The sequence below is a fragment of the Chiloscyllium punctatum genome, chromosome 6 (assembly GCF_047496795.1).
Source record: "Chiloscyllium punctatum isolate Juve2018m chromosome 6, sChiPun1.3, whole genome shotgun sequence".
In the NCBI taxonomy this organism is placed as follows: domain Eukaryota; kingdom Metazoa; phylum Chordata; class Chondrichthyes; order Orectolobiformes; family Hemiscylliidae; genus Chiloscyllium; species Chiloscyllium punctatum.
In genome coordinates this window covers 66,669,214-66,696,368 of record NC_092744.1, presented here as the reverse complement: position 1 = coordinate 66,696,368, position 27,155 = coordinate 66,669,214, and the positions used below count along the sequence as shown (strand labels likewise).

Sequence of the window (27,155 nt, the reverse complement as noted above, 5' to 3'; positions counted from 1 at the left end):
AGGCTGACAAAACATACATCAGGTTTCTGTAATTAACAAGCACGATAATTTGGTCGAAACAAATAGATCCTAGATCCAGGCCGACCATTGGCAGATAGTTCTGTTAGTTAACTTTCTAACCACTTCATAAAATTCTCCTTACATATACAGAGAGGCACAGACAAATAAAACAAAAATTGCTGTTATGGACAGAGGGAAATTCTGGAAAGTAGCTCAATGGCCCCTGTGCACAGTACTCACTGAGATGATCCATTTTGCTTGCTGTTCTGCACTCTCTCACTTTTTCAGGTTCTTAATCTGCGGGAAGCACAGAGCAACTGGTTCACAAGTTATAAAGTCTCTGATTTGTTCATTAAAAACAAAAATTTACAGTAACAGGTGAGTGAAAATAAACTTACTTTATTAAAACTTACTAAAGACTTTAGGTCTTTTTTTATATAGCAGAAATAAAACCAGCACCTTTTCCAGAGATGCAAAGGCTTCTGCATCTCATTCTTACTCCGTAAGCTGTTCAGCGACCTCAGAGCCAATTGTACAATCGTTGGCAGGCAGCGGTCATCAACAGCTGGTCATCATCCCATGAAGCAGGGAGGATGAGCAAACATGGTAGAGGGTGTCATCCAAGAGGAGAAAAGACAGATATGCATGTAATCGGGGATAGTATAGCTGGGGGAAAGACCCTTTTCTCTGTGGTCAGGGTCAACAGTCTTGAAGGCTGTGATGCCTGACCTGGGTTGTAGAGGATCTTGGAGTGGGAAAGATCCAGTTGTCATGGTCCAGCCAGGTACCAACGCTAGAATGGTAGAATGAAGAAAGAGGTTCTGCTGAGGGAATATAAGCAGCTAGGGGTTAAATTAGAATGACAAGGGCAATAACCCCTGGAGCAGCAAACTAATTGGCATAGGGTCAACAAGATTAAAGAGATAATATATGGCTCAAAGGTTGGTGAAGGAGAAATGGGTTAAAATTCAAAAGGCATTGGCACCTGTATGGAGCAGGATGGAGCTGTTCTGATGTGACAGGCTCCACCGGAATTAGAAAGGGACCAGATTCCTGGCAAACTAGATGTACATGTATTTGGAAAGGCAAGGACTGATTCGGGATAGTCAACATGGCTTTCTGCATGGGAAATCATGTCCTACAAACTTGATTGAGTTTTTTGAAGAAGTAACAAAGAAGATTGATGAGGGCAGAGCAGTAGATGTGATATATATATGGACTTCAGTAAGGCGTTCGACAAAATTCCCCATGGGAGACTGATTAGCAAGGTTAGATCTCATGGAATACAGGGAGAGCTAGCCATTTGGATACAGAACTGGCTCAAAGGTAGAAGACAGAGGGTGGTGATGGAGGGTTGTTTTTTCAGACTGGAGGCCTGTGACCAGTGGAGTGCCATAAGGATCGGTGCTGGGTCCACTACTTTTTGTCATTGAGATAAATGATTTGGATGCGAGCATAAGAGGTACAGTTAGTAAGTTTGCAGATGACACCAAAATTGGAGGTGTAGTGGACAGCGAAGAGGGTTACCTCAGATTACAACAGGATCTGGACCAGATAGGCCAATGGGCTGAGAAGTGGCAGATGGAGTTTAATTCAGATAAATGCAAGGTGCTGCACTTTGGGAAAGCAAATCTTAGCAGGACTTATACACTTAACGGTAAGGTCCTAGCGAGTGTTGCTGAACAAAAAGACCTTGGAGTGCAGGTTCATAGCTCCTTGAAAGTGGAGTCACAGGTAGATAGGATAGTGAAGAAGGCGTTTGGTATGCTTTCCTTTATTGGTCAGAGTATTGGTCAGAGTACAGGAGTTGGGAGGTCATGTTGCAGCTGTACAGGACATTGGTTAGACCACTGTTGGAATATTGCGTGTAATTCTGGTCTCCTTCCTATCGGAAAGGTGTTGTGAAACTTGAAAAGGTTCAGAAAAGATTTACAAGAATGTTGCCAGGGTTGGAGGATTTGAGCTACAGGGAGAGGCTGACCAGGCTGAGGCTGTTTTCCCTGGAATGTCGGAGGCTGAGGGGTGACCTTATAGAGGTTTACAAAATTATGAGGGGCATAGATATGATAAATAGACAAAATCATTTCCCTGGGGTCAGGGAGTCCAGAACTAGAGGGCATAGTGGTCAGGGTGAGAGGGGAAAGATATAAAAGAAACCTGAGGGGCAACTTTTTCATGTAGAGGGTGGTATGTGTATGGAATGAGCTGCCAGAGGATGTGGTGGAGGCTGGTACAATTGCAACATTTAAGAGGCATTTGGATGGGTATATGAATGGGAAGGGTTTGGAGGGATATGGGCTGGATGCTGGCAGGTGGGACTAGTTTGGATTGGGATATCTGGTCGGCATGGACGGGTTGGACCGAAGGGTCTGTTTCCATGCTGTATATCTCTAGGACTCTATGACTCTATAACTGACATCCCCCAACCTGAGTACATTTTGAGCCATTGCCACCCACAGTGTTTCCTCCTCGTATTCAACATGGAGGATTACTGGTCCATCAGTAGGGAGGACAGTATGAGGTAATCCTTACCCATGTTTAACCTGAAGCCAAGAGACTTCGTGGGGTCCAGAGTTAACATTGAGGATTCCCAGGGCAACTCTCTCCCGACTGTATGCCATTATATGCCGTGGGCAGCACGGTGGCACAGTGGTTAGCACTGCTGCCTCACAGCGCCTGAGACCCGGGTTCAATTCCTGCCTCAGGCGACTGACTGTGTGGAGTTTGCACGTTCTCCCCATGTCTGCGTGGGTTTCCTCTGGGTGCTCCGGTTTCCTCCCACAGTCCAAAGATGTGCAGGTCAAGTGAATTGGCCATGCTAAATTGCCTGTAGTGTTAGGTAAGGGGTAAATGTAGGGGCATGGGTGGGTTGCGCTTCAGCGGGTCGGTGTGGATTTGTTGGGTCGAAGGGCCTGTTTCCACACTGTAATGTAATTTAATCTAATCTAATATTGCCACCTCAGGTGAGACAGGACATATCCAAGAGTGGTGTTAGTGCTGTCTGGGCTGTTATCTGCATGGTATGATTTAGTGAGTACGACTATATCAGGCAGTTGCTTGTGTAGTGTGAGAGACTGCTTTCCCAGTGTTGGCATGAACTCTTGGATATTAGCAACACAGACTTTGCAGAGTCAACAGGGCTGTTTCTGCTGTTGTCTTTTCTGATGCCAATGCCAGTAGATCCATCATGTTTTATTTCTTTTTTGAGACTTTGTAGCAATTGAATACAAATGAATGGCTTGCTAGGACATTTCAGAGGGCAGTTGAGAACCCTAGATGTGGGGTCACATGTGAAGAAGACAGATTTCCTCCCCTTAAGGGTAATAGTGAGCCTGATGGGGTTGGTACGACATCCACAAGCAACCACTCCCTCCAGCACCGATGTTCGGCAGCAACATGTAAACCATTTATAGATGTAAATGCAGTAAATCACCAAAGATCCTTAGATCGTATTTTCCAAATACATAACCACTACAATTTAAAAGAACAAGGGCAGTGGATACATCACCTGTAAGTTCTCCTCCAAGCTATTCACCATCCTCACTTCGCCATCACTGGGTCAAGATCCTGGAATGCTTTCCCTAATGGCAGTGTCATTCTACATGCAACAAACAGACTGCAATGCTTCAAGATCATCACCACTAGTTCACCACCACCTTCTCCAGGCCAACTAAGATAGGCCAGAAATGTGGACCCAGCCAGCGATTACATCCCACAAGTGAATAATGTAGCCCTTTTTATCCATACCCATATGAAGCTGGTTGGGAAACCCTCCTTCTCTGAAATGTACCTTCCATTTACAACCCTCATGGTTGTTGGTTTGGTTTTGCATTTGATGTACTGTCAGGCTGTGGAAGTTAAATGAAATACTTCCTTCACTGGACCCAAGTCCTGTTCACCACACTGGGACTGCAAGCATCTCTAACAACCTCCAACAATGCCTTCATTGTTTGCCTGGGAGGCCTTACCATTCTCATTTCCAGAAAGAAAATATTCATCTTGGCTTGGATTGCATTCATATGGGCTTTCAGGGAGGCAGAGCTGAATTTAGCAGTTGTACTACCAACTGCCATGTTCAAATTATGAAACCTGCTCTCTGAGAACTCACACCCTCTGGCTGTATCTATTTTGAAGGCTGATGAGCAGAGGTGTACAGTTCTATTCCTCATCAGTAGACAGAATCCATTAATTGGTCTTGTCTTTCTAAAAGCTGACGTGGTTCACACTCCAACCTCCAGCATGAGGAGGATCTGGAAATGGTCCCTAAACACATTGCCAACAACCTCAGGAAAATCCTGCCTCTTCGTAGACCTGGAATTGTATGTATTATCTAAACTTTTCTTTATTTGCTGGTAAAATTGATCGCTATTTGATTGCATGTCAAGTGGGGAAAAGATACTTTTGTACTTGATTTTCTTCAAAAAAAATTGTGTTTCCTTCCAAGACAATCCAACTGCATATCTTGATGGCTGACACATAAAGTTCAGTTCCATGCCCACATGCATGTAACAGTGTATGTAACAGTGTGACAATTCCATGGGGCTAAACCTTTTGTGGTTCAGTATCTAAACTTGTTTTGTCAAGGTCCTGCAACATGTCTTGCAATATTTTATTTTTCTAATGACCAGATGAGGAAGAATGAATCAATGGCCCACTTTGCAACACCACAGATTTAAATTCTTTTCATTATGTGCTTATAAGTTGCCCCAAATAAAATGTAGTTAATTGTCTACACTGTAAGAAATATGGAGCTTAAGATAACATTTTCTTTTGTGAAAGAAACAGCAATTTTGTCATTTGCTAATCTGGAGAAAAACCATTAGAATGCAACCCCAAGCACAGAGCAATCAGGCATAGACACAGGACATACACAATGTCAAAACAGAATTAGTGTTCTCTATAAAGGAAATATTAAAAAATAATCAGTTTGGGTTATCTTTTGTTCATTCACATTGGCCACATGTCATAAAAACATTCTGTGTGGGTCAGTTGATTACTATAGAACCATAGAATCCCTACATTGTGGAAGCAGGGCATTTGGCCTAACAAGTGCGTGATTTTATAAATCTCTTCAGCAACCATTTTAGAAATTGTTTAAAATGCACACTTTTATCTTCTAAATGTTTTACTCAGCTTCTTAAATCATATTTCAAAAACATTCTACCAGCTTACTCCAAACAACATCACTAATTCAATTTTTATCCATCAGCTGACACAGGTTGTAACAGAGAAATCTCCCCATTGACTGGATGTCCTGCCTGCTAGCACTTGAGATTGAAATTCCAGAGCTGTAGGCTGAAGACATAGAACCATGATGTGTCTCTTTCTCTCTCTCTCTCTCTCACATACACACACACACACACACACACACACACACACACACAGATGAATCAAATTTATGACCTTCACGTCAACACGAGTCATGTCACATAATTTTATTACCAGTTTTATTAAAAGAAAAATGATAACGACTTAGCTTACAGTCATCTTACTGTTGAACAAATGTGTGATCATATTATTGCAATATTTTAGTTTTAGATGACTTTGGTGACTTTGATTTGTAATGATGCTGCTCCTTTAACAATGTTATGTTGTCCTTGGTTTTATTTTTCAGAGAGTTCGTAAAAGACACTGACTCTGAAAAATCTAGGTTTGAAGGGTTTTAGGGCCAATTTTGTTATAGCTAACAGATACTGCCTCAGGCAGAAGGCCCTCAAGTTATTAAAAAAAACACTTGTACAATGAAAGGGGAGTGGCTAGATCTCTCAGCTCAGCTTCTCTTTGGTTTGATTTTGGTTTTTTTTGGCAGTCTGGCCATTCTCAGAAAGCAGTCAAGCAGTTGTAAGAGCTACTGAACCCAAATTCGTATATTCTGCCAGACAATCCAATTTTGTACAAAATATTTAGAACAGAATGGATAACGCTGAGCAATTCAAAGCAATCATTGATGCGATTCTAACTTAGAAATTTAAACTAAGAGAAGATACACTCAAATCAGTTGCTAATGATTCATTTCTGAATGATTGTACAATACCTACAAAAAGGAATAAACAGTGATTGAAATAATTAATGCAAAATTAACTAAAAAACAGCTTTCATATTTTTAATGTTGTGACTGGTCAGGCCGATTCTCCATTTTCGTCCACTGTTCCCATAAAATGTCTACTAAAATTCACTTGCTTATTATATTTTACATTCTGAATACATACAACACAAACCAGACAGGCAGCCAGCAACCTTCTTCTTAGCAACTCATCTACCATCTTCTGTCTTATCTGCTCTGATTCACCTTTCCACTTTAGCACTGCTTTCATAAATGTTTGCTCTCAGTTTGTTTGCCTTTCTTTTAAGTACATTAAAAAAGTGTTTAAATTATGCACTTGGCTCCCATTTTCACCTATAATTTCATTCACTTCATTTGCTGAAAGGTATTAATTACTTTCCATATTTAATAGCTCCTCACAATGTTGGCATTGGTTGACATGTTGGCAATTTAAATGTCATTGCTTTGATTTGTAAAATTCATTGATGTTTCTTGTGTTCTAACTGAATATGATTTAACATATTCTGTTCTCTTTTCTGCACTGTCCTGTCATCATTTTTACTTTCACCCATGTTTCTGTTCTGCTCCATTTATCTCATAAACATGTTTTACATCTACATTGATGTCCATGAATTCATCCATTAATGTTTACCTATTTAACACTGATTCACCCAAGATTGATTTAATTTTTCTCTAACATTTTTTGAGTAAAATGCTGGTTTCCCTTTTATCTTAACCGTTACTTTATTCCATTGTTCCCACCTCACTGTTCCTTTGCTAATCAAAATTCTCTTATTATCTTCTCTTTCTGTCTACTACTGGAGTCTTTGAGTTTTCTCAGTTGCCAACATTTTAACAGTTGCAGCATCCTTTTCCTTTATAACTAGCACTACACCTTTTCCAGTTGTTTCTTGTATATCTTTTTTTTAATCATTGACCCGTTATCCCATTGTCCATCATTCTCTTACATGACGGTTGCAAAATGTTTCGAGCAAATCTCCTATATTTTGGTCAGAAAGTTGATTGTCATTTCCAATGTCATGATTGTTTGCTCCATTTCCAATTTTACTGAAATCTCTTCTTCTTATTGTTTCATTTGATTGGTTTTCTTGTTCAGTGGTCTCTCCTTTGTTAATCTTTAAAAGAAAATTAAAATTATATACAACATAGATATCTACGTCTATAACGTGTCAGGTTAAAAGGTTAAGTATAACGCAGTTTTAAGGTTGTCAAATACAGAACACTGTTCACTTTGAACAATCTCAGCTTGCAAAATAAAGGACACACATCATAACTGCCAACACAAACTGGGCAGATGGGTAGGTAAATCTCAACACGCTAATAACTCACTCAGAATTCCCAGCCTCTGCTAATAATTGAATTTCTGCAAGCTTAAACTACCAGCCTAAGGGAATTTAGAGCTCATGAATTTTACTTGATATTGGTCCTGTTGGTTCAATTTATAATGATTATTTTCATTCAAGTCTTTCCTGGAGAGCTAATGGCTCTTAGAGATATTTGAGTCAGCTTTGATTGTTATCAGGAAGAGTGAAGAGATTTTCCAAGGCAATGGAAATGCTTGCGTAGTTACAGCCTCAAGAAGCAGCGAGTCCTCCCTATAGGACCTCTCGTTTTCATTTCCCTGTATCATAGCTGCTTTTTAATTAGCCTTCATTAGCTACCGGTGATGTGAAGGCTCTCTCTTAGCTGCAGGCCAGCACTCAGTTTGTTCCATTTGAGAGCAGGACAGATGGAGTGCAGTGAGACCATGTTATTATCATGCATGGCTATTGAATTTGGGCTAATAATTACTTGCAAAGCATTGTGATTTGAAGTGAACCTCTCTAGGCTGTTGAACAAACCATGATACTCTTATCTGGAAATGATTCCCTCACAAAAACTACCTGGACCTGCTCTGCTGCTGATAAATACTAAGTGGGATGCTGAGGAATTGACTCAAACATTTATAGATATCTGTGTGTTGACTCACTCCCTTTAAACCCAAGGTATCAATTGTGATGAAAAAAATGTCAAATGCTCTCCATTAACTTACCGTTTAAATTTCCAAAGATTTCTTCTACAGATTCACCCAATTTTGATCTTTACAGAGTCCCTAGAGTGTGGAAACAGGCCATACACCCCATTGAGTCAACACCAACCCTACAAAGATCATCTCACCCAATTCCTGCATTTCTCAGGGCTAATCTACCTGGCCTGCACATCCCTGGACACAATGGGCAATTCAGCATGGCCAGTCAATCTAATGTGCACATATTTGGATTGTGGGAAGAAACACACGCAGGCACAGGGATAATGTGCAAACTCCACACAGACAGTGTGGAGGCTTGAATGAAACGCAGGTCCCTGGTGCTGTGAGGCAGTATTGCTAGCCACTGAGCCAACACGCCACACCTGTTTTGCGCCCTCTTACACTTTTATTGAGGGTAATGCCAACTTGCCTTTCTAATGCCTATTGTTATGTCTATCATTTTCCTTTCTGTTTCATTCGGTCCTTTCCAATATTTTCCTTCGTTCTACAGGTGTCTTTGTTTTTGCAGTCAGAAGCAATTCAATTGTGTAGGGTTTTCCTCATTTACAACTTACATACCTTCTTTCCAATCTGTTTCCTCTATCTGTTTTTCCTTTTCTTGCAGTTCACATATCATTCCAATGTTTTTCATTGTCCCCTGTTTCCCTTTCATTACTGCATCACTGCTTTCTGGAGAATGTTCTGTATGTGGGTCAGAAGATGGATTGCCTTGTCTGATGCCACGATTATTCACTTTATTTCCAGTTCCACTGTTTTTTCTCATTCTCTTTGGTTCATTCCATTTCTCATCGGCATCTGTATTTCCAACTTTGTCATATTTTGGAAAAATGACAAGGTTAAAGAAATATAACTTAGATGAATATTAACAGCTACAGTTTAAATTAAAGCAAGGTGTTGTTTTAAATGCAAAATATGACAGATGTTGGAAACAAGAAATAAAAACAGAAGATGTTGCAAAAATTCAGCAGAAAACCTAACTCTGCTTCTCTCTCTGCACGTGGTAATTGACCTGCTGAATCACCTCACCAATTGCTGTTTCTATTATGGTGTTGTTTTAAGTTGGTCAGCAAAATAGCTAATACTGCCTTCAGCTGGCAAAAGGAAGGCCACCAACCTTTGTACACAGTATTGACTGGGCAGATACGCAGTCAAAATCGATGATGAGCAGGCTTATACACCTGAAGGCCCTGTCTAAGCATTGTTCTTTTATCTTTCAGCTCTGCTATTTTCTCACAAGTGTTCTCTATTGTTGCATTTCTCTCCTTAATGTTCTCTTTTGCTCTCAATGAAATCCTCCCATAACTTTTCAATATTTTCTATCACAGCTTCACCAAGTTTAGTCTATTTCATCCCAATTTCTGTAAAAGTTGAATATCAATTTAATTTTTTTGATGCATATAAGTTTTTCAATCGTCTTTCAATATTCTCAGTTTCTCAGCTGCCCCACATAATCCTCTCTTATTTTTCAGTTGTATCCATTTCAATGTTGACATCATCCTCTGCTTCTTTTACACACGTACCTTCTTTCCCATCTGTTTCATGTATCAAACTTCCATTTTCCATCCATTCAAAACTCATTTCTTCCAATGTTTCCATTGCCCCTTTATTCTCTTTCATTACTGTGCTAATATTTTCTGTTCGATCTTTTGTATTTTTGTCAGAAGGTGGATTGTTTTGTCCAAGCAATCGAACAGGGGGCAGGCGATGGCCTAGTGGTATTATCGCTGGACTTTTAATCCAGACACCCAAGTAATGTTCTGGGAGCCCGGGTTGGCATTCTGCCCCAGCAGATTGTGGAAATTGATTTCAACAAAAATCTGGAATTAAGAGTCTAATGATGACCATGAATCCATTGTTGATTGTTGGGAAAATCCACCTGGTTCACTAACACCCTTTATGGAAGGATATTGCCATCCTGACCTGGTTTGGGCTACATGTGACTCCAGACCCACAGTAATGTGGTAACTCTTAACTGCCCTCTGTATAATTAGGGATGGGCAATAGATGTTGACCTAGCCAGTGACATCCTCATCCCATGAACGAAAACAGGAAAAAAAAAATCATGATTGGTTGTTCCAGTTACAAATGGACTGAATTTGCTCATTCTCACTTGTTCATTCCTTGGATTTCTTTGATCTGCAATCACTCCTTTGATAAATTTGGGGAGAACAATAGTTTCAAAAACACATCATCTGATTTAGAATAAGTACAGTTAATATCTGGGCAAAGTGTTATTTGATGTTTGTCAAAATTGGGATCTCTGTTCACTTTGAACAATCTCAATTCTGCAAATTAAAGAACACTAGTCACAAATCCATTTAACAGATGGGCTGTTAAACCTGAGCATGTTAAGTACCCACTCAGAATTCACTGTTTCTGTCCGCCACTGACCTTCACTTGAAAATCTCTGCACGCTTAAAGCATCGGCCTAAGGGAATTTAGAGCTCAGGAAGTTTACTTGATATTGCTCCTATCATATTAACTTATCATTATTACTTTCATTCAAACCTTTCTTGGAGAGCTAATGGCTCCTACAGCAGTTTGAGTTAGCTTTGATTGTTGTCAGGAAGAGTGAAGAGATTTTCCAAGGCAATGGAAATGCTTGGTTAGTCAGAGCATAAAGGAGCAGGGAGTCCTCCCTACAGGACCTCTCATATTCATTTCCCTGTGTCATAGCGGCTTTCTAATTTGCCTTCCTTTGCTACTGGTGATATGAAGATTCTTTCCAACCTGCAGGTTAGCTGTCACTTTACACCATTTGGGGCTGGGTAGCTGACAGGTGGGCTATTATGTTTGTTTCCATAGTTTTTCCCTCTGTTCCGTTGCTGTCCCACTTGACCCACTCCCATACTTCCATGCTGACCTATGACCAAATTGGTGTCTTTGTGTTTTCTCAGTTGTAAGTATTTCAACTATCAGTGGCCTTCTCATTTATAATCCATTTACCTCCTTTTCCATCTGTATTTTGTAGGAGACTTTCATTTGCCATCAATCCACATCTCATCTTTTCCATTGCTCCCCCTGCCCCATTTTCCTCTTTCATTACTATGTCAATATCTTCTGATGAATCTTCTGTATTTTGGTCAGAAGGAGGATTGCTTTGTCCAAAGTCATGATTATTTCCTCCATTTCTAATCGGACTGAATTTTCTCATTCCCGTTTGTCCTTTACATTGCTCATCTTCATCTGCATTCTCTCCTTTGAAATAAATTGGAAACATGACAAGGATAAAACAAATCTGATATTTAGCAGCTACAGTTTAAATGAAAACCTGGTATTATTTTAAAAGTAAAATGTTATTGATGTTGGGAAAATGGAATAAAAACAAAAGATATTGGAGAAACTCTGCAGTTCTGGCTGCATCTGTGGACAGGGAAACTGAACTGGCTGTATAGAATTATGACCATAACTCGTAAATGTCTTCAGGCTTAACATATCAACCTTTTAAATGCTGGAATTGTATCAGCTTCCATCACTTTCTGTGGCATCTCATTCCATACAGGCACCATCCTCACTGCGAAATGTTGCCCCTTAGGTCCCTTTTAAATTTTTTCCCTCTCTCAGCTTGAATCTATGCTCTTTAGTTTTGGACTCCTCATCTCGGGGAAAACATCTTGTCTATTTACCCTATCCCCCATGAGTTATAAACCGCTGGAAGATCACTCCTCAGCGTCTGATGCTTCAGGGAAATAGCCCCAGCTATTTGGAGTACAAGGGTTTTATGTGATATAGATCGTATTTCATTAGTTTATACGAATAGTCATTACTCCATGTTTAATTGTTGTCAGGAAAAGTGAAGAGATCTTCGAGGGCAAAAAGTACTCACTTAGGCATACCTAATGCTGCAAGGTTTCTCTTCTCATGCTATGTCATATCCTGTACCCAGTGACATTAATTCTTTTCGATAAACATCCCCATTGGCCTCTCTGAAGCACAATAATTACTTTACACCATTTGAGGTCAGGCAGCTGTCAAGTGATGTGTAGATGAGGCCATGCAATTCTCATAAAGAGGTGATAAACCAGGGCCAACAGTTGCAATAAACCTGTTGACAATGCATGCAAAATACACTGTGGTTTCAATTTAACCTCAGTTAAATTGAATAGTCAACTGATACAAACCAGTCTCATTATACAGAGTCCAATTATAAAGTGACTTGGTAGGGGGAGTTGTTCTGTGAGTGATGAAACAAATTCCAATAAAAGGGTTTGACTTGATTTTATGAAATGACCTGGCAGATTCAAAAATATTATCCTCACCAAGGGTGGTAAAGCAATCCACAGAGGTAAAATAAACTGAAATATTACAACAGTAACTTCCTGGAGTGATTCCTGACTGTGTTGTGATGAGATCTCAGGCCCAGACAAAGAGGAAAATGACATGATTTAGAAGTTCAGTAATTGGATACAATTTTTAAAAATTTAACTAAAATGGACGAAGACAAAGAGAATGAAGTTGACATTTTTAACACATCTTGAACAGGAATGCAACAAATTGATTCAGGTCCTTATTACATTGTGTAGAATACCTATCTAAAACAATGAATGGAAATCAATGCGTGGGATCATACAGGGCTGTGGTGTGAAATCTGGAAGAACTGTGGAAAATAACTAGGAGTTCTTTCTCAACAACATTTTCTTGCTCAGAGGCAACAAGTTTTCTATTAATGAAGACTAATGCTTGTTATCGGACTCATTAAATGTACGGCTTTCATTGCTTATATGTAGCTCCCTACTAAACCGTACACCACAAGGAAACTAGACACTAAGAATTCTGAACAAGTAAATCAGAAAACAAGAAAACTCATCGATTGCTCAATGGAACTCCCTTCAAAACTATATTTCAGGGCATGCTCCAATGCACTGGACACACTAACACCTCATCCACAATTACTACCATCTGACAGCGTTACAGGGATTGGGTAGTGGGGTGGGTCTGACTGGGATGCTCTTATGAGGGTTGGAGTGGTCTTGATGGGCTGGATGGCTGCTTCCACACTGTAGAGTTTCTATGGTTCTATGACACTTGCCAGCTTCTCAGGACTCCATGTTACCTTTCCAATCCACTTACTTCTGCAACTTAAAACTGCACTTCAGGACACAATGTCCCCTAACATTGAAATACTACTGCAAGGTGACTTCATACATGGACATGGAGCAAGTTGCAGCTTGTAGTCTGGACCAGGCCATATCTCTGCGATACACACATACTTTTGTAGAGCTCACTTGCCTTGAGCTTGCCTCCATGCTTGCGGCAACCCTGCTTTGCCTTGCCTTGCCTTTTTGCATCTACCAGGACCTCCAGATGCCTGCCCACAAAGTGGTGCATCAATTTCCACTTATCTGTCATTCACCATGTTCAGTCTATTCTGTCACATTTTCTGGTTAAGTTGAATGTCAACTTACTTTTTTGATGCATATTTCTTTTTCAATAGTCATTCAGTTTTCTCAGTTTCTTACCTCACCCACATAACCCTCTCTTATTTTCCTCCCTACCTACATACCACGAGTGTCTTTTTGTTTTCTCTTTTGTTGCCATTTCAATGGTGACATCATTCTCTAATTTGTTTATACATGTACCTTCTTTCCCATCTGTTTTATGTACCAAACTTCCATTTTCCATCAGTTCAGAACTCATTTCTCCTATTGTTTCCACTGTTCCTTTTTCCTCATCCATTTCTGTGTCAATATTCTGTGTTAAATCTTCTGTATTTTGGTCAGAAGTTGGATTGCTTTGTCCAAAATCATGATTGGTTGCTCCATTTACAAACGGACTTGATTCTCTCATTCCCATTTGTTCATTCCATGGTATTCCTTGATCTGCAATCACTCCTTTGAGAAATGTTGGGAAAATAACAGTTTCAAATACACATGTCCCTTGTTCAAGAAGGGGAGTAGGGATAACCCTAGTAACTATAGGCCGGTAAGCCTCACTTCTGTTGTGGGCAAAGTCTTAAAGAGAATTGTAAGGGATAGGATTTATGAACATCTGGATAGGAATAATGTGATCAAGGATAGTCAGCATGGTTTTGTAAAGGGCAAGTCATGCCTCACAAACCTTATTGAATTCTTTGAGAAGGTGACTAAGGAGGTGGACGAGGGTAAAGCGGTAGATGTGGTGTATATGGATTTTAGTAAGGCGTTTGATAAGGTTCCCCATGGTAGGCTACTGCAAAAAATACAGAGGTATGGCATTGAGGGTGAGTTGGAGGTTTGGATTAGGAATTGGCTGGCTGGAAGAAGACAGAGGGTAGTAGTTGATGGTAAAGGTTCATCTTGGAGTGCAGTTACTAGCGGTGTTCCGCAAGGATCTGTTTTGGGACCATTGCTGTTTGTCATTTTTATAAATGACCTGGAGGAGGGGCTAGAAGGTTGGTGAGCAAGTTTGCGGATGATACGAAAGTCGGTGGAGTTGTTGACAGTGAGGAAGGATGTGTCAGGTTACAGCGGGATATAGATAAGCTGCAGAGCTGGGCAGAAAGGTGGCAAATGGAGTTCAATGTGGGTAAGTGTGAGGTGATTCACTTTGGTATGAGTAACAAAAAGATGGGGTACTGGGCTAATGGTCGGATACGTGGTAGTGTGGATGAGCAGAGGGATCTTGGTGTCCATGTACACAGATCTCTGAAAGTTGCCACCCAGGTAAATAGTGCGGCGAAGAAGACATATGGCGTACTGGCTTTTATTGGTAGAGGAATTGAGTTCCGGAGTCCTGAGGTCATGTTGCAGTTGTATAAGACTCTGGTGCGGCCGCATCTGGAGTATTGTGTGCAGTTTTGGTCGCCATACTATAGGAAGGATGTGGAGGCACTTGAACGGGTACAGAGGAGGTTTACCAGGATGTTGCCTGGCATGGTAGGAAGATCGTATGAGGAAAGGCTGAGGCACTTGGGGCTGTTTTCATTGGAGAAAAGAAGGTTTAGGGGTGACTTGATAGAGGTGTACAAGATGACTAGGGGTTTAGATAGGGTTGACCATGAGAACCTTTTTCCACGTATGGAGTCAGCTATTACAAGGGGGCATAGCTTCAAATTAAGGGGTGGTAGGTATAGGACAGATGTTAGGGGTAGATTCTTTACTCAGCGAGTCGTGCGTTCATGGAATGCCTTGCCAGTAGCAGTGGTGGACTCTCCCTCTTTATGGGCATTTAAACGGACATTGGATAGGCACACGGAGGATAGTGGGCTAGTATAGGTTAGGTGGGCTTGGATCGGCGCAACATCGAGGGCCAAAGGGCCTGTACTGCGCTCTATTGTTCTATGTTCTATGTTCTATAATCTGATTTAAAATAAGTACAATTAACATCTATGCATTGTGTTATTTTAAAATTGTCAAAATTGAGATCTCTGTTCACTTTGACAATCTCAGTTTGCAAATCGCATAACACGAGTCACAACATCCAATACTAACTAGACAGATGGGCAATTAAATCTGAGCATGTTAAGTCCCCACTCAGAATTCAGCTTTCTGTCTGCCTCTGACCTTCACTTGAAAATCTCTGCTCGCTAAAGTATCGGCTGAAGGTAATTTAGAGCTCAAGAATTTTGCTTGATATTGGTCATTTCATATCAACTTATCATGACTACTTTCATGCAAGTCTTTAATAAAGAGCTAATGGCTCTGACAGTACTTTGAATCAGCTATGATTGTTGTCAGGAAGAGTGAAGAGATTTTCCAAGGCAATGGAAATGCTTGTTTAGTCAGAACCTAAAGGAGCAGTGAGTCCTTCCTCCCGGATGTCTCATATTCATTTCCCTGTGTCAATAGCTGCTTTCTAATTACCATTCCTACTGGTGATGTGCAGGCTCTCTCTAACCTACAGCTCAGCACTCAGGTTTGTACCATTTGAGGGCAGGCAGCTGATTGGCGCAGTATAGTTAGACCATGTAATTTACATACATGGCTATTCAATTTTGGCTTATAATTACATTTACTTGGAAAGCATTGTAGTTTAAAGTGAACCTCTATCATGAGAATAATAGCAGAAAAACTGAGCAACAGCTAAATCTCCCTTAAAATTGTACATGTTATCATAAATTATGGGCTGTTTAACAAACTCAGATACTCCTGTCTGTAAACGTTTCCCTCACAGAAACTATCTGGAGCTGATTTGTTTCTGATAAATACTAAGTGCGATGCTGACAAGTTGACACAAACATTTATAGATACCTATGTCTTGACTCACTCCTTTCATACCCAATGTATCAATTTGTGATAATAAATGCCAAATGTGCGTAATTAACATATCCTTTAAAATTCCAATGATTTCTTCGACAGATTCACCCAATTTTGACCTCTATACAATCCCTCCATTGTGGAAGCAGGCCATTCAGCCCATCAAGTCCACAAAATTCCTGACAAAGAGCATCCTGCTTAGACCGACCCCATCCATGCATTTCACATTGCTAAACCACCTAGGCTGCACATCCCTGAGTACTACAGGCAATTTAGCATGACCAATCCACCTAACTTACATATCTTTGGATTGTTGGAGGAAACACACACAGACAAAGGGATAATATGCAAACTCCACACAGACTGTCGTTCAAGGCTGGAATCAAACCTAGGTCCCTGGCGCTGTGAGACAGTATTGTTGACCACTGACCCATAATGCCATCCCTGTTTTTCGCCTTCCTACTGTTTTATTGAATGGAATGCCAATTTGCCTTTCTGCTGCCTACTAGTTTGTCTATCATTTTCTTTTCTGTTCAATTCAGTCTTCTCCAATACTTTTCTTCTTACCACTGGTGTCTTTTTGTTTTCTCAGTCGTAAGAATTTCAATTCCGTAGCATTTGCCTCATTTACAACTTACATACCTTCATTCCAATCCATTTCTTCTATCTGTTTTTCCCTTTCTTTCGGTTCAAACGTCATTTCAATGTCTTTCATTGTCCCATGTTCCTTTTTTATTACTGCTTTCTGGAGATTGTTCAATATTTTGGTCAGAAGGTGGAATCTGTTCCCTAATGTCATGACTATTCACTTCATTTCCAGTTCCACTGGATTTTCTCACTCTCTTCTGTTCATTCTATTTCCTAACTATATCGGCATTCCCACCTTTGTCACATTTCGGAAAAATGACAAAGTTAAAGAAATATGCATTATCTAAGTGTTAACTGCTACAGTTTAAATCAAAGCATGGTATTAATTTAAAATCAAAATACTAGAGATGCTGGAAAACTGGCGCACCTCGGCAGAAAACTTCACTCTGCTTTTCTCTCTGCACATGTTGATTGACTTGCTGAATCACCCCAAGATTTGCTGTTTCTATTATGGTGTTGTTTTAAGTTGGGCGCAAAATAGGTAATACTATTCATTGTGAACTATCTTAGCTGGCAACATGAAAGGCACCAATTTTCGTACACAGCATTGACTGGGCAGTTGGGAGTCAAAATTGATGATGAGCAGGTTTATACACGTGAAGGCCCTCTCTACCCATTGTCTTTTCATCTTTCAGGTCTGCAATTTTCACACAAGTTTTCTCTGCTGTTGCATTTGTCTCCGTAATATTCTCTTCTGCTGTAAATGACTCCTCCCATAATGTTTCAATTTTTTTCCATCACAATTTCAACAAGGTCAATCTATTCTGTCACATTTTCTATTTTAGTTGATTGTCAATTTATTTTTTTGATGCAAATTACATTTTCTATCATCATTCAATATTCTCACTTTCTTTCCTACCCCACATAACCCTCTCTTGTTTTCCTTCCTAGCTACCTAGCTTGTTTTCTGAGTTGCAACCATTTTAATGATGACATCATCCTCTAACTTGATTACACACTTACCTTCTTTCCCATCTGTTTTAGTATCAAACATCCATTTTCCATCAGCTCAGAACTAATTTCTTCCATTGTTTCCACTATCCCATTTCCCTCATTCATTTCTGTGTCAATATTCTGTGTTAAATCTTTTGTATTTTGGTCAGAGGTTGGATTGCTTTGTCCACGATCATGATTAGAACATAGAACATAGAACATAGAACAATACACAACAGAACAGGCCCTTTGGCCCACGACGTTGTGCTGAACTTCTATCCTAGATTAAGCACCCATCCATGTACCTATCTAAATGCCGCTTAAAGGTCGCCAATGATTCTGACTCTACCACTCCCACGGGCAGCACATTCCATGCCCCCACCACTCTCTGGGTAAAGAACCCACCCCTGACATCTCCCCTATACCTTCCACCCTTCACCTTAAATTTATGTCCCCTTGTAACACTCTGTTGTACCCGGGGAAAAAGTTTCTGACTGTCTACTCTATCTATTCCCCTGATCATCTTATAAACCTCTATCAAGTCACCCCTCATCCTTTGCCGTTCCAACGAGAAAAGGCTGAGAACTCTCAAACTATCCTCGTACGACCTATTCTCCATTCCAGGCAACATCCTGGTAAATCTTCTCTGCACCCTCTCCAAAGCTTCCACATCTTTCCTAAAGTGAGGCGACCAGAACTGCACACAGTACTCCAAATGTGGCCTAACCAAAGTCCTGTACAGCTGCAACATCACTTCACGACTCTTGAATTCAATCCCTCTGCTAATGAATGATAATACACCATAGGCCTTCTTACAAACTCTATCCACCCGAGTGGCAACTTTCAAAGATCTATGTACATAGACCCCAAGATCCCTCTGTTCCTCCACCTGACTAAGAACCCTACCATTAACCCTGTATTCCGCATTCTTATTTGTTCTTTCAAAATGGACAACCTCACACTTGGCAGGGTTGAACTCCATCTGCCACTCCTCAGCCCAGCTCTGCATCATATCTAAGTCCCTTTGCAAATGACAAATGCCCTCCTCACTGTCCACAATTCCACCTATCTTCGTATCATCTGCAAATTTACTGACCCACCATTTGACTCCCTCATCCAAGTCATTAATAAAAATTACAAACAGCAGAGGACCCAGAACTGATCCCTGCGGAACTCCACTTGTAACTGGGCTGCAGGCTGAATATTTACCATCTACCACCACTCTCTGACTTCGACCGGTTGCTCCATTTACAAATGGACTGGATTCGCTTATTCTTGCTTGCTCATTCTACGGTTTTTCTTGATCTGCAATCATTCCTTTGATACATTTTGGGAAAATAACAGTTTCAAAAACACATAATCTCATTTCCAATAAGTATAATTAACATCTATGCATGGTGTTATTTCAAAATTGTCAAAATTAAGATCTCTGTTCATTTTCAACAATCTCAGTTTGCAATTCACAATACATTAGTCATAACATCCAATGCTAAACAGACAGATGGGCAATTAAATCTGAGCATGTTAAGTCCCCACTCAGAATTCAGTTTTCTGTCTGCCTCTGACCTTCACTTGAAAAATCTCTGCACGCTTAAAATATCAGCCTGAGGGCAATTTAGAGCTCAAGAATTTTATTTGACATCGGTCCTATCGTATCCACTGATCATGACTACTTTCATGCAAGTCTTTAATGAAGAGTTAATTGCTTTTACAGCAGTTTGAGTCAGCTATGATTGTTGTCAGGAAGAGTGAAGAGATTTTCCAAGGCAATGGAAATGCTTGGTTAGTCAGAGCCTAAAGGAGCAGTGAGGCCTACCTCCCGGACCACTCATATTCATTTCCCTGTGTCATAACTGCTTTCTAATTAGCCTTCCTACTGTGCAGGCTGTCTCTAACTTGCAGGTCAGCAGTCACTTTAAACTGAGGCTGTGGGAGTGTAGTGGGACTATTATTTTTGTTTCTATAATTTTGCTCTCTGCTCTGCTGCTGTCACACTTGACCCACTCCCATATTTTCACTCTGACAGACAACCAAATTGGTGTCTTTGTGTTTTCTCAGTTGTAAGTATTTCAACTATCAGTGGCCTTCTCATTTATAATCCATTTACCTCCTTTTCCATCTGTATTTTGTAGGAGAATTTCATTTGCCATCAATCCACATCTCATCTTTTCCATTGCTCCCCCTGCCCCATTTTCCTCTTTCATTACTATGTCAATATCTTCTGATGAATCTTCTGTATTTTGGTCAGAAGGAGGATTGCTTTGTCCAAAGTCATGATTATTTCCTCCATTTCTAATCGGACTGAATTTTCTCATTCTCGTTTGTCCTTTACATTGCTCATCTTCATCTGCATTCTCTCCTTTGAAATAAATTGGAAACATGACAAGGATAAAACAAATCTGATATTTAGCAGCTACAGTTTAAATGAAAACCTGGTATTATTTTAAAAGTAAAATGTTATTGATGTTGAGAAAATGAAATAAAACAAAAGATATTGAAGAAACTCAGCAGTTCTAGCTGCATCTGTGGACAGGGAAACTGAGCTGTCAGAATAGAACTATGACCTTAACTTTTCAATGTCTGCAGGCTTAACATATCTGCCTTTTAAATGCTATAATTGTATCAGCCTCCATCACTTCCTCTGCCATCTCATTCCATACATGCACCACCTTCTCTGTGAAAACATTGCACCTTAGATCCCTTTTAAATCTTTTCCTTCTCTCACCGTGAACCTATGCCATCTAGTTTCGGACTCCCCATCTAGGGGAAAATATCTTGTCTTTTTACCCTATCCATGCCCCTCATAATTGTATAAACTTCTGGAAGGTCACTCCTCAGCATCCGATGCTTCAGGGAAATAGCCCCATCTATTTGGAGTACAAGAATTTTACATGATATCGATCCCTACTTCATTCGTTTCTACCGATAGCCATTATTCCAGATTAGGAAGAGCAAGTGGCTCTCTCGGCAGCTGAAAGCAGGTTTGATTGTTGTCAGGAAAAGTGAAGAGATCTTCGAGGGCAAAAAACACTCACTTAGGCATACCTAGCGCTGCAAGGTTTCTGCTTCTGATGCCATTTCATGTCCTGTACCCAGTGACATTAATTCTTTTCGGTAAACAGCCCCATTGGCTATTGGCCTCTCTGAAGCACAACAATTACTTTACACCATTTGAGGTCAGGCAGCTGTCAGGTGGTGTGTAGGTGAGGCCATGCAATTTTCATAAAGAGGTGATAAACCAGGGCCAACAGTTGCAATAAACCTGTTGTCCATCCATGCAAAATACACTGTGGTTTCAATTTAACTTCAATCAACGGGATAGTCAACTGATACAAACCAGTCCCATTATATAGAGTCCAATTATAAAGTGACTTGGTAGGTGCAGTTGTTCTGTGAATGGTGAAACAAATTCCAATAGAAGAGCTTGATTTGATTTTATGAAATAACCTGGCAGATTCAAAAATATTAACCTCATCATGGGTGGTAAAACAACCCACAGAGGTAAAAGAAACTGAAATATTACAACAGGAACATCCTGGATTGATTCCTGACTGTGTTGTGATGAGATCTCAGGCCCATAGCAGAAGAAAAGGACATGATTTGGAAATTGAGTTATTGGATACAATTTTTTAAAAGTTAACTATAATGGACAAAAGTAAAGAGAATGAAGTTGATATTTTTAACACAGCTTGAATAGAAATCCAACAAATTGATTCAGGATCTTAATACATTGTAGAGAATACCTATGTAACCCAATGAATGGAAATCATACAGGACTGTGGTGCGAAATCTGGAAGAAGTGTGGAAAATAACTGGGAACTCTTTCTCAACATTAGGAGAAGCTACATTTTCCAGATCAGTTCCAAACTTCGAGATCAGAGTCTTGCTCAGAGGGAACAAGTTTTCTATTAATGGGGATTAATACTTTTTATCGGCCTTAATAAATGTATGCCTCCCATTACTTATATGTAGCTCCCTTCCATACTATACACCGCAAGGAAACTAGACACTAAGAATTCTCAACAATAAGTCAGAAAACTCATCGATTGCTCAATGGAACTCCCATCAATACGATATTTCAGGGCATGCTCCAATGCACTGGATACACTAACACCTCATCCACAATTACTACCATCTGACAGCGTTACAGGGTTCGGGTAGTGGGGTGGGTCTAAGTGGGATGCTCTTTTGAGTGTCTGGGTGAACCTGATGGGCCGAAGGCTGCTTCCACACTGTAGAGTTTCTATGGTTCCATGACACTTGCCAGCTTCTCAGGACCCTATGTTACTTTTCCAAACCACTTACTTCTGTAATTTAAAACTGCATTTCAGGGCAGAATGGCCGCTATCATTGTAATGCTATTGCAAGGAGACTTGTTACATGCACATGGAGAAAGACCAAACTCGTAGTCTGGACCAGACCCTATCTCAGCGATGCACACATGCTTTCTTAGAGCTCACTTGCCTTGAGCTTGCCTCCATGCTTGTGGCATCCCTGCCTTGCCTTGCCTTGCCTTTTTGCATCTTCCAGGACCTCCAGGTGCCTGCCCACAAAGTGGTGCATCAAATTCCACTTATCTGCCATATCTGTGACGTGTCCCAAATTGTGCAAGCTATTCTGGACTGACAGTGCTTTTCAGGATGTACAACAACCAGAGAAAGATGTTAGACAATGCTGGGATATCCAGGCAGCAGCAAATTCTTCTGGTTACAGTGACTGGAAAAATAGGGCTAACATTGGACATACTGAGAGCCTTTGGGCTGGCACAAGTAGTGAATGAGGTGGGTTTGAGACAATAATACAAGAAAACTCACTGCGCATCATGGAGATAAAACACGCCTGAAATTTATCATTATTGACACATCGCCAAAAATGTAAGTTGCAGCCCATTATACTTTAACAATAATAAATGTTTCCTCAGATTTCCTTAAGCAGTACTTCTCATGAAAAATACTGCAAAATGGTAATTGAAAAATTAGTTAATTGTTTTTACAAGATATGGATATCCTAATTGAAACGTTAGTTAAAATATATGGATAATCCAAGGATATACCATCACGTAAAAGTTCAAGTAACTACACTTTTAATCTATTTTTTAAAAATTTCAGATTGAAACTGAACAAAGCATGTAAATTTGTTAAAGAGCATTTGAAGGCAGCCCAGCAAACAAAAATTAAAACGAATAAAAAAAGCCAAAGTTCAAAAGTTCTGTTGTGCATGACAATGTGTTTGTGTGGTTATGAGTCTTGGGGAATCAATAAAAGCATGGGTCACTAGACCTTATCAAATCAATCATGTAGTGAGTGCTCCAGACAGGATAAAGAATCAGTGAGTGTGTCATGCTAACATGTTATAAAGATATCATAACAGATTAATAATCAGGAGGAGAATATGCTTACAAAAGTGGAAATAGCAAAAGAAAAGTATCAGTACAATTGGAGAATGAGTCAGAAATTGAAAATGTAGATAATGATCCTCCAGCAATCTGATTTGAAGATATGGAGGTGCTCAAAAGTTAGATAGCATGTTCTATACAGAAGATTACTGAGCTGACTTATATTATTGTAGGTTCATACAGAATTTCAGATCAATTTTTATGAATACACCAGGTCAACTGTTAATATGGGGGAGTGTATTATCTATAAAACACCTTTACTGATTTAATTGAGAGATATTATCTCAAGTGAGTGAAGAGATTAAGTTCATGATGGAGAATATTGAACTGAGTCATAGAGGCAGAGCTCACTGATCTCGCTGCTTCTGAAACCAGATGGGCCATAATGATTTTGCAATAATCAATGCAGAATCGTTGTGGTCAAAACAATGGACTCGATTCTGTTCCAAGATTGGAAAACTGCATTGAATAATTTGGACACACCCAAATTGTCATGAAAACAAATTAACATAATAAAGTTATTGGCAAGTTCTATTGACTGATAGAGCCAAAGAAAGACTGGCTTTCATAATATTTGATGGGCTTTATCAATGTAAAGTTGAGCCATTTGGGACAACAAAAAATGTAGCAGCAACACTCCAATTATTTACCAATCAAGTTATTCAAAGATCATGTAATTTTGTTGACTTTGGCCAATCCTAGGAAGAGTATTTATGTCAATTGATTAAACTGCTTGATCAGCTATCAGAGACAAAAAAAAGCAGATGTTGGAATCCAAGATAGACAGGCAGGAGGCTAGTAGAACATAGCAAGCCAGGCAGCATCAGGAGGTGGAGAAGGCAATGATTCAGATGTAACCCTTCTTCAGGATTGGGGGTGGGTGTAAAGGGAGCTGTAGATGGGGTGGTGGGGGGGAGTATATGAGGTGAACACTGGTAGAGGGTACAACCCAGTTGGTCAATGGAAGGAAGGAATAAATCTGGTTGGTAGCTGGCAGGAAGGGTCGATCAGAGGAATGGAAGGGAGGGAGAGGGCCTGGAAAGGGAGGCAGGGGATGGGGAAGAAGGTTACTGAAACAGGAGAACTCATTGAAACAATGTTGAGTCCTCTGGGCTGCAGGCTGCCCAGGCGAAGATGAGGTATTATTCCTCCAATTTGCAGTCTGATTCGTGACAATGAAGAAGGCCAAGGATGGTTATGTCGGAAAGGGAGTGGGAAGGGGAATTAGAATGGGCAGAAACTGGGAGGTCAGGTCGGCCTCTGTGGGCCTGGCTGAGATGCTTGGAGAAACATGCCCTGAGTTTACGCTTGGTCTCACCGATGTAGAGAAGACCACATCGGGAGCATCGTGACTTTTAGATCCTCAGTTATAGAAGAAGTGGCTGGAGAGACAGTGGATCCATTGGTTATAATATTCCAAAATCCCTGGATATGGAAAGAGTTCCAGTGGATTGGAAAATGCTAATATAAGAGGGAGGCAGAAATTAGGAAACTATAGATTGGTTAGATTAAAGTCTGTTCGAAAATTGTTCAAATCTATTATTAAGGGAATTAATAGCAAGACATTTAGAAAGTCAAAATGCAATCCATCAGAGTCAGCATGGTTTTATGAAGGGTATATCATGTTTAATAATTTGCTAGAGTTCTTCAAGATGTGACTTTGGACTTCCAGAAGACATTTGATAATGTGTCGCACAAAAACTTAATACACAGTGTAAGATCATATTTATTAGCTTGGAGAGAGTTATAGCTAAGCAACAGAAAGCAGAGAGTTGGAAAAATTTGGGTCTTTATCTGGTTGGCAAGTGGGGTGCCACAAGGTTCACTCCTTGGGCTGTGACTAGATACAATCTATATTAATAACTTGGATGCAGGGATTGAAGATATTATAGCTAATTTTGCAGATGGCACTAAAACGGAGGAAAAGTCAGCTGCAATAAAGAAATAAGAAAATTACAAATTGATATGGATCAGTGAGGTGAATGGATTAAAATTTGGCAGATGGAGTTTAACATGAATAAATGTGAGGCCATTTTGGTCCGAAGAATAGAAAGGCAATTTATTATTATCTGAACGAAGAGAAACTTCAGAGTGCTTTAATGTAGAGGAATGTGAATTAACTCATGCATGCATCACAGAAAACTAGTTTGCAAGTATATCGGGTAATAAGGAAGGCAAATGGAAATTTGACTTCCATTGCTAAAGTATTAGTGGAAAAAGTAGGGAAATGTTGCTGCAACTATGGCAGGCACTTGTACGAGTGCACATGGAACATTATATTCAGTTTTGGTTCTCTTGCTTGAGGAGGGATGAGTTACATTTGAAATATTTCAGAGTAGGCTCACCAGATTAATTTCAGAGGCGAGGGGTTTATCTTATGAGGACAGATTGAATGCTTTAGGCCTATGTTTCCTAGGCTTTAGGAAAAATAAGAGGAAATACAATTGAGGTATACAAGATGTTAAAGGGAATCAAAAAAGTAGATGTGGAGAGGATGTTTCCTCTTGTGGAGCAACCTAAAATGAGAGATCGTACTTTTAGGACAAGTGGTAGCAGATTTAAAACAGATATGAGGAGAAACTATTTCTTTCAAAGGATCGTGAATCTGAGGAATTCACTATCCCAGAGTACAGTAGATGCTGGAACATTGACTAAATTCAATGAGGAGATAGGTTTTTAAATTCATAATAGTTGAAGGGTTTTGTAGCAGAAAAGTGGTGTTAAGGAATAGATGAAATCAGCCATGAACATTTCAACTCATGTAGCGGGCTCGAGGGCTTGAACTGCTTACTCATATTGCTAGTACTTATGTTCTTATGTTTAAAATATATGAGCTCTAAATTTAGGTCAATAGCTGCATTTTTGCCTGCTGCCCACTTGTATAAAATATATTGTGGGTTTAATTGATCCCCAGTGATTAGATCATAGGCTGTTGTGTGTTGTCTACGGGCTTTAGGACTCTGTAGTGACAGTACAATGGTATCAGAGATCTGTTTCTCACAAGGCATAAATAGTACAATGTGGGCAGAATTATAGGAGAGAGATGAGAACTACCTGGAGAGCTTGGCAGGATCCTGAAGTTAAGTGAGGTTACAGTTGAAAATATGTGCAGAGAAGCATTTGGACGACTAACATTTGGCAGTTGAGCTTATGGAATAGTCTTTAAACAATGTAACAGTAAAATTACAGCCTGGTTCATCTCTGAATACCAAGAATTTTAGTATTTAGTCTTAATAGGTGATAAGGAGTTTGAGAAAGAAGCCCAAGCCTTAAGATAAGTCTTGACATTAGCTCTTCTTTGATCAGATTGTCTTGAATCCAAACTGATGGGAGTGGGCACAAAAACCACACAACAAAAGAATGAGCAGTATATCCAAGCAAATACTAAATGTGCATTTACAATTATACAACCTGTCATAATTCATTAATTCACAGACTGTTTAACCAAACCTGACATAGATATGTGCAAATATTGACCCCACACAAGGTACCTGGAACTATTCTGCTGCTGATAATTCAAAGTGAGATGCTGAACAACTGACGTGACCAATTAAAGATACTTCGTTCTTTACTCATTCCTTTCATACCCAAGGTGACAATTGAAGCCAACATTCTTCAAGTAACTCAGAAAATTTCCTTTTGAGGTTAAATCTTACTGGCCTAGAATCAATAAGTTTCCAAGCTGCTAAAGATATATTTCATTTAGCCTACTCTACACAAACTGTGTAATCAAAACCTTTAAAATTAATACTTTGAGGAAAGAAATTTTAAATGCAAAGCATGTAAATGGAACTAGCTTACATTTTAGTTTGGAAATTTAGTTTTGTAAATATATTCAATGCATACAATTAAATATTAATAAATGGCTGCAAACTTGAGGCACATAAATTGTCCACTGCACAATTAATGAAA

General features: G+C 39.8%; 1 protein-coding gene across 1 annotated transcript in view; it reads right to left on the bottom strand.

The window, feature by feature from the left end:
* Positions 1-5,474: 5,474 nt before the first annotated feature.
* The window catches only part of LOC140479042 (uncharacterized), an 84,256-nt gene continuing 62,575 nt past the window's right edge, over positions 5,475-27,155 (bottom strand). The window contains exons 26-30 of the mRNA XM_072572832.1: positions 19,956-20,207; positions 13,673-13,924; positions 11,040-11,291; positions 8,652-8,900; positions 5,475-7,179 (exon numbers count right to left, since the gene is read on the bottom strand). Coding sequence (XP_072428933.1) covers positions 7,175-7,179; positions 8,652-8,900; positions 11,040-11,291; positions 13,673-13,924; positions 19,956-20,207 — 1,010 coding nt within the window. The 3' untranslated portion in view covers positions 5,475-7,174. The remainder of the gene's footprint in view (positions 7,180-8,651; positions 8,901-11,039; positions 11,292-13,672; positions 13,925-19,955; positions 20,208-27,155) is intronic.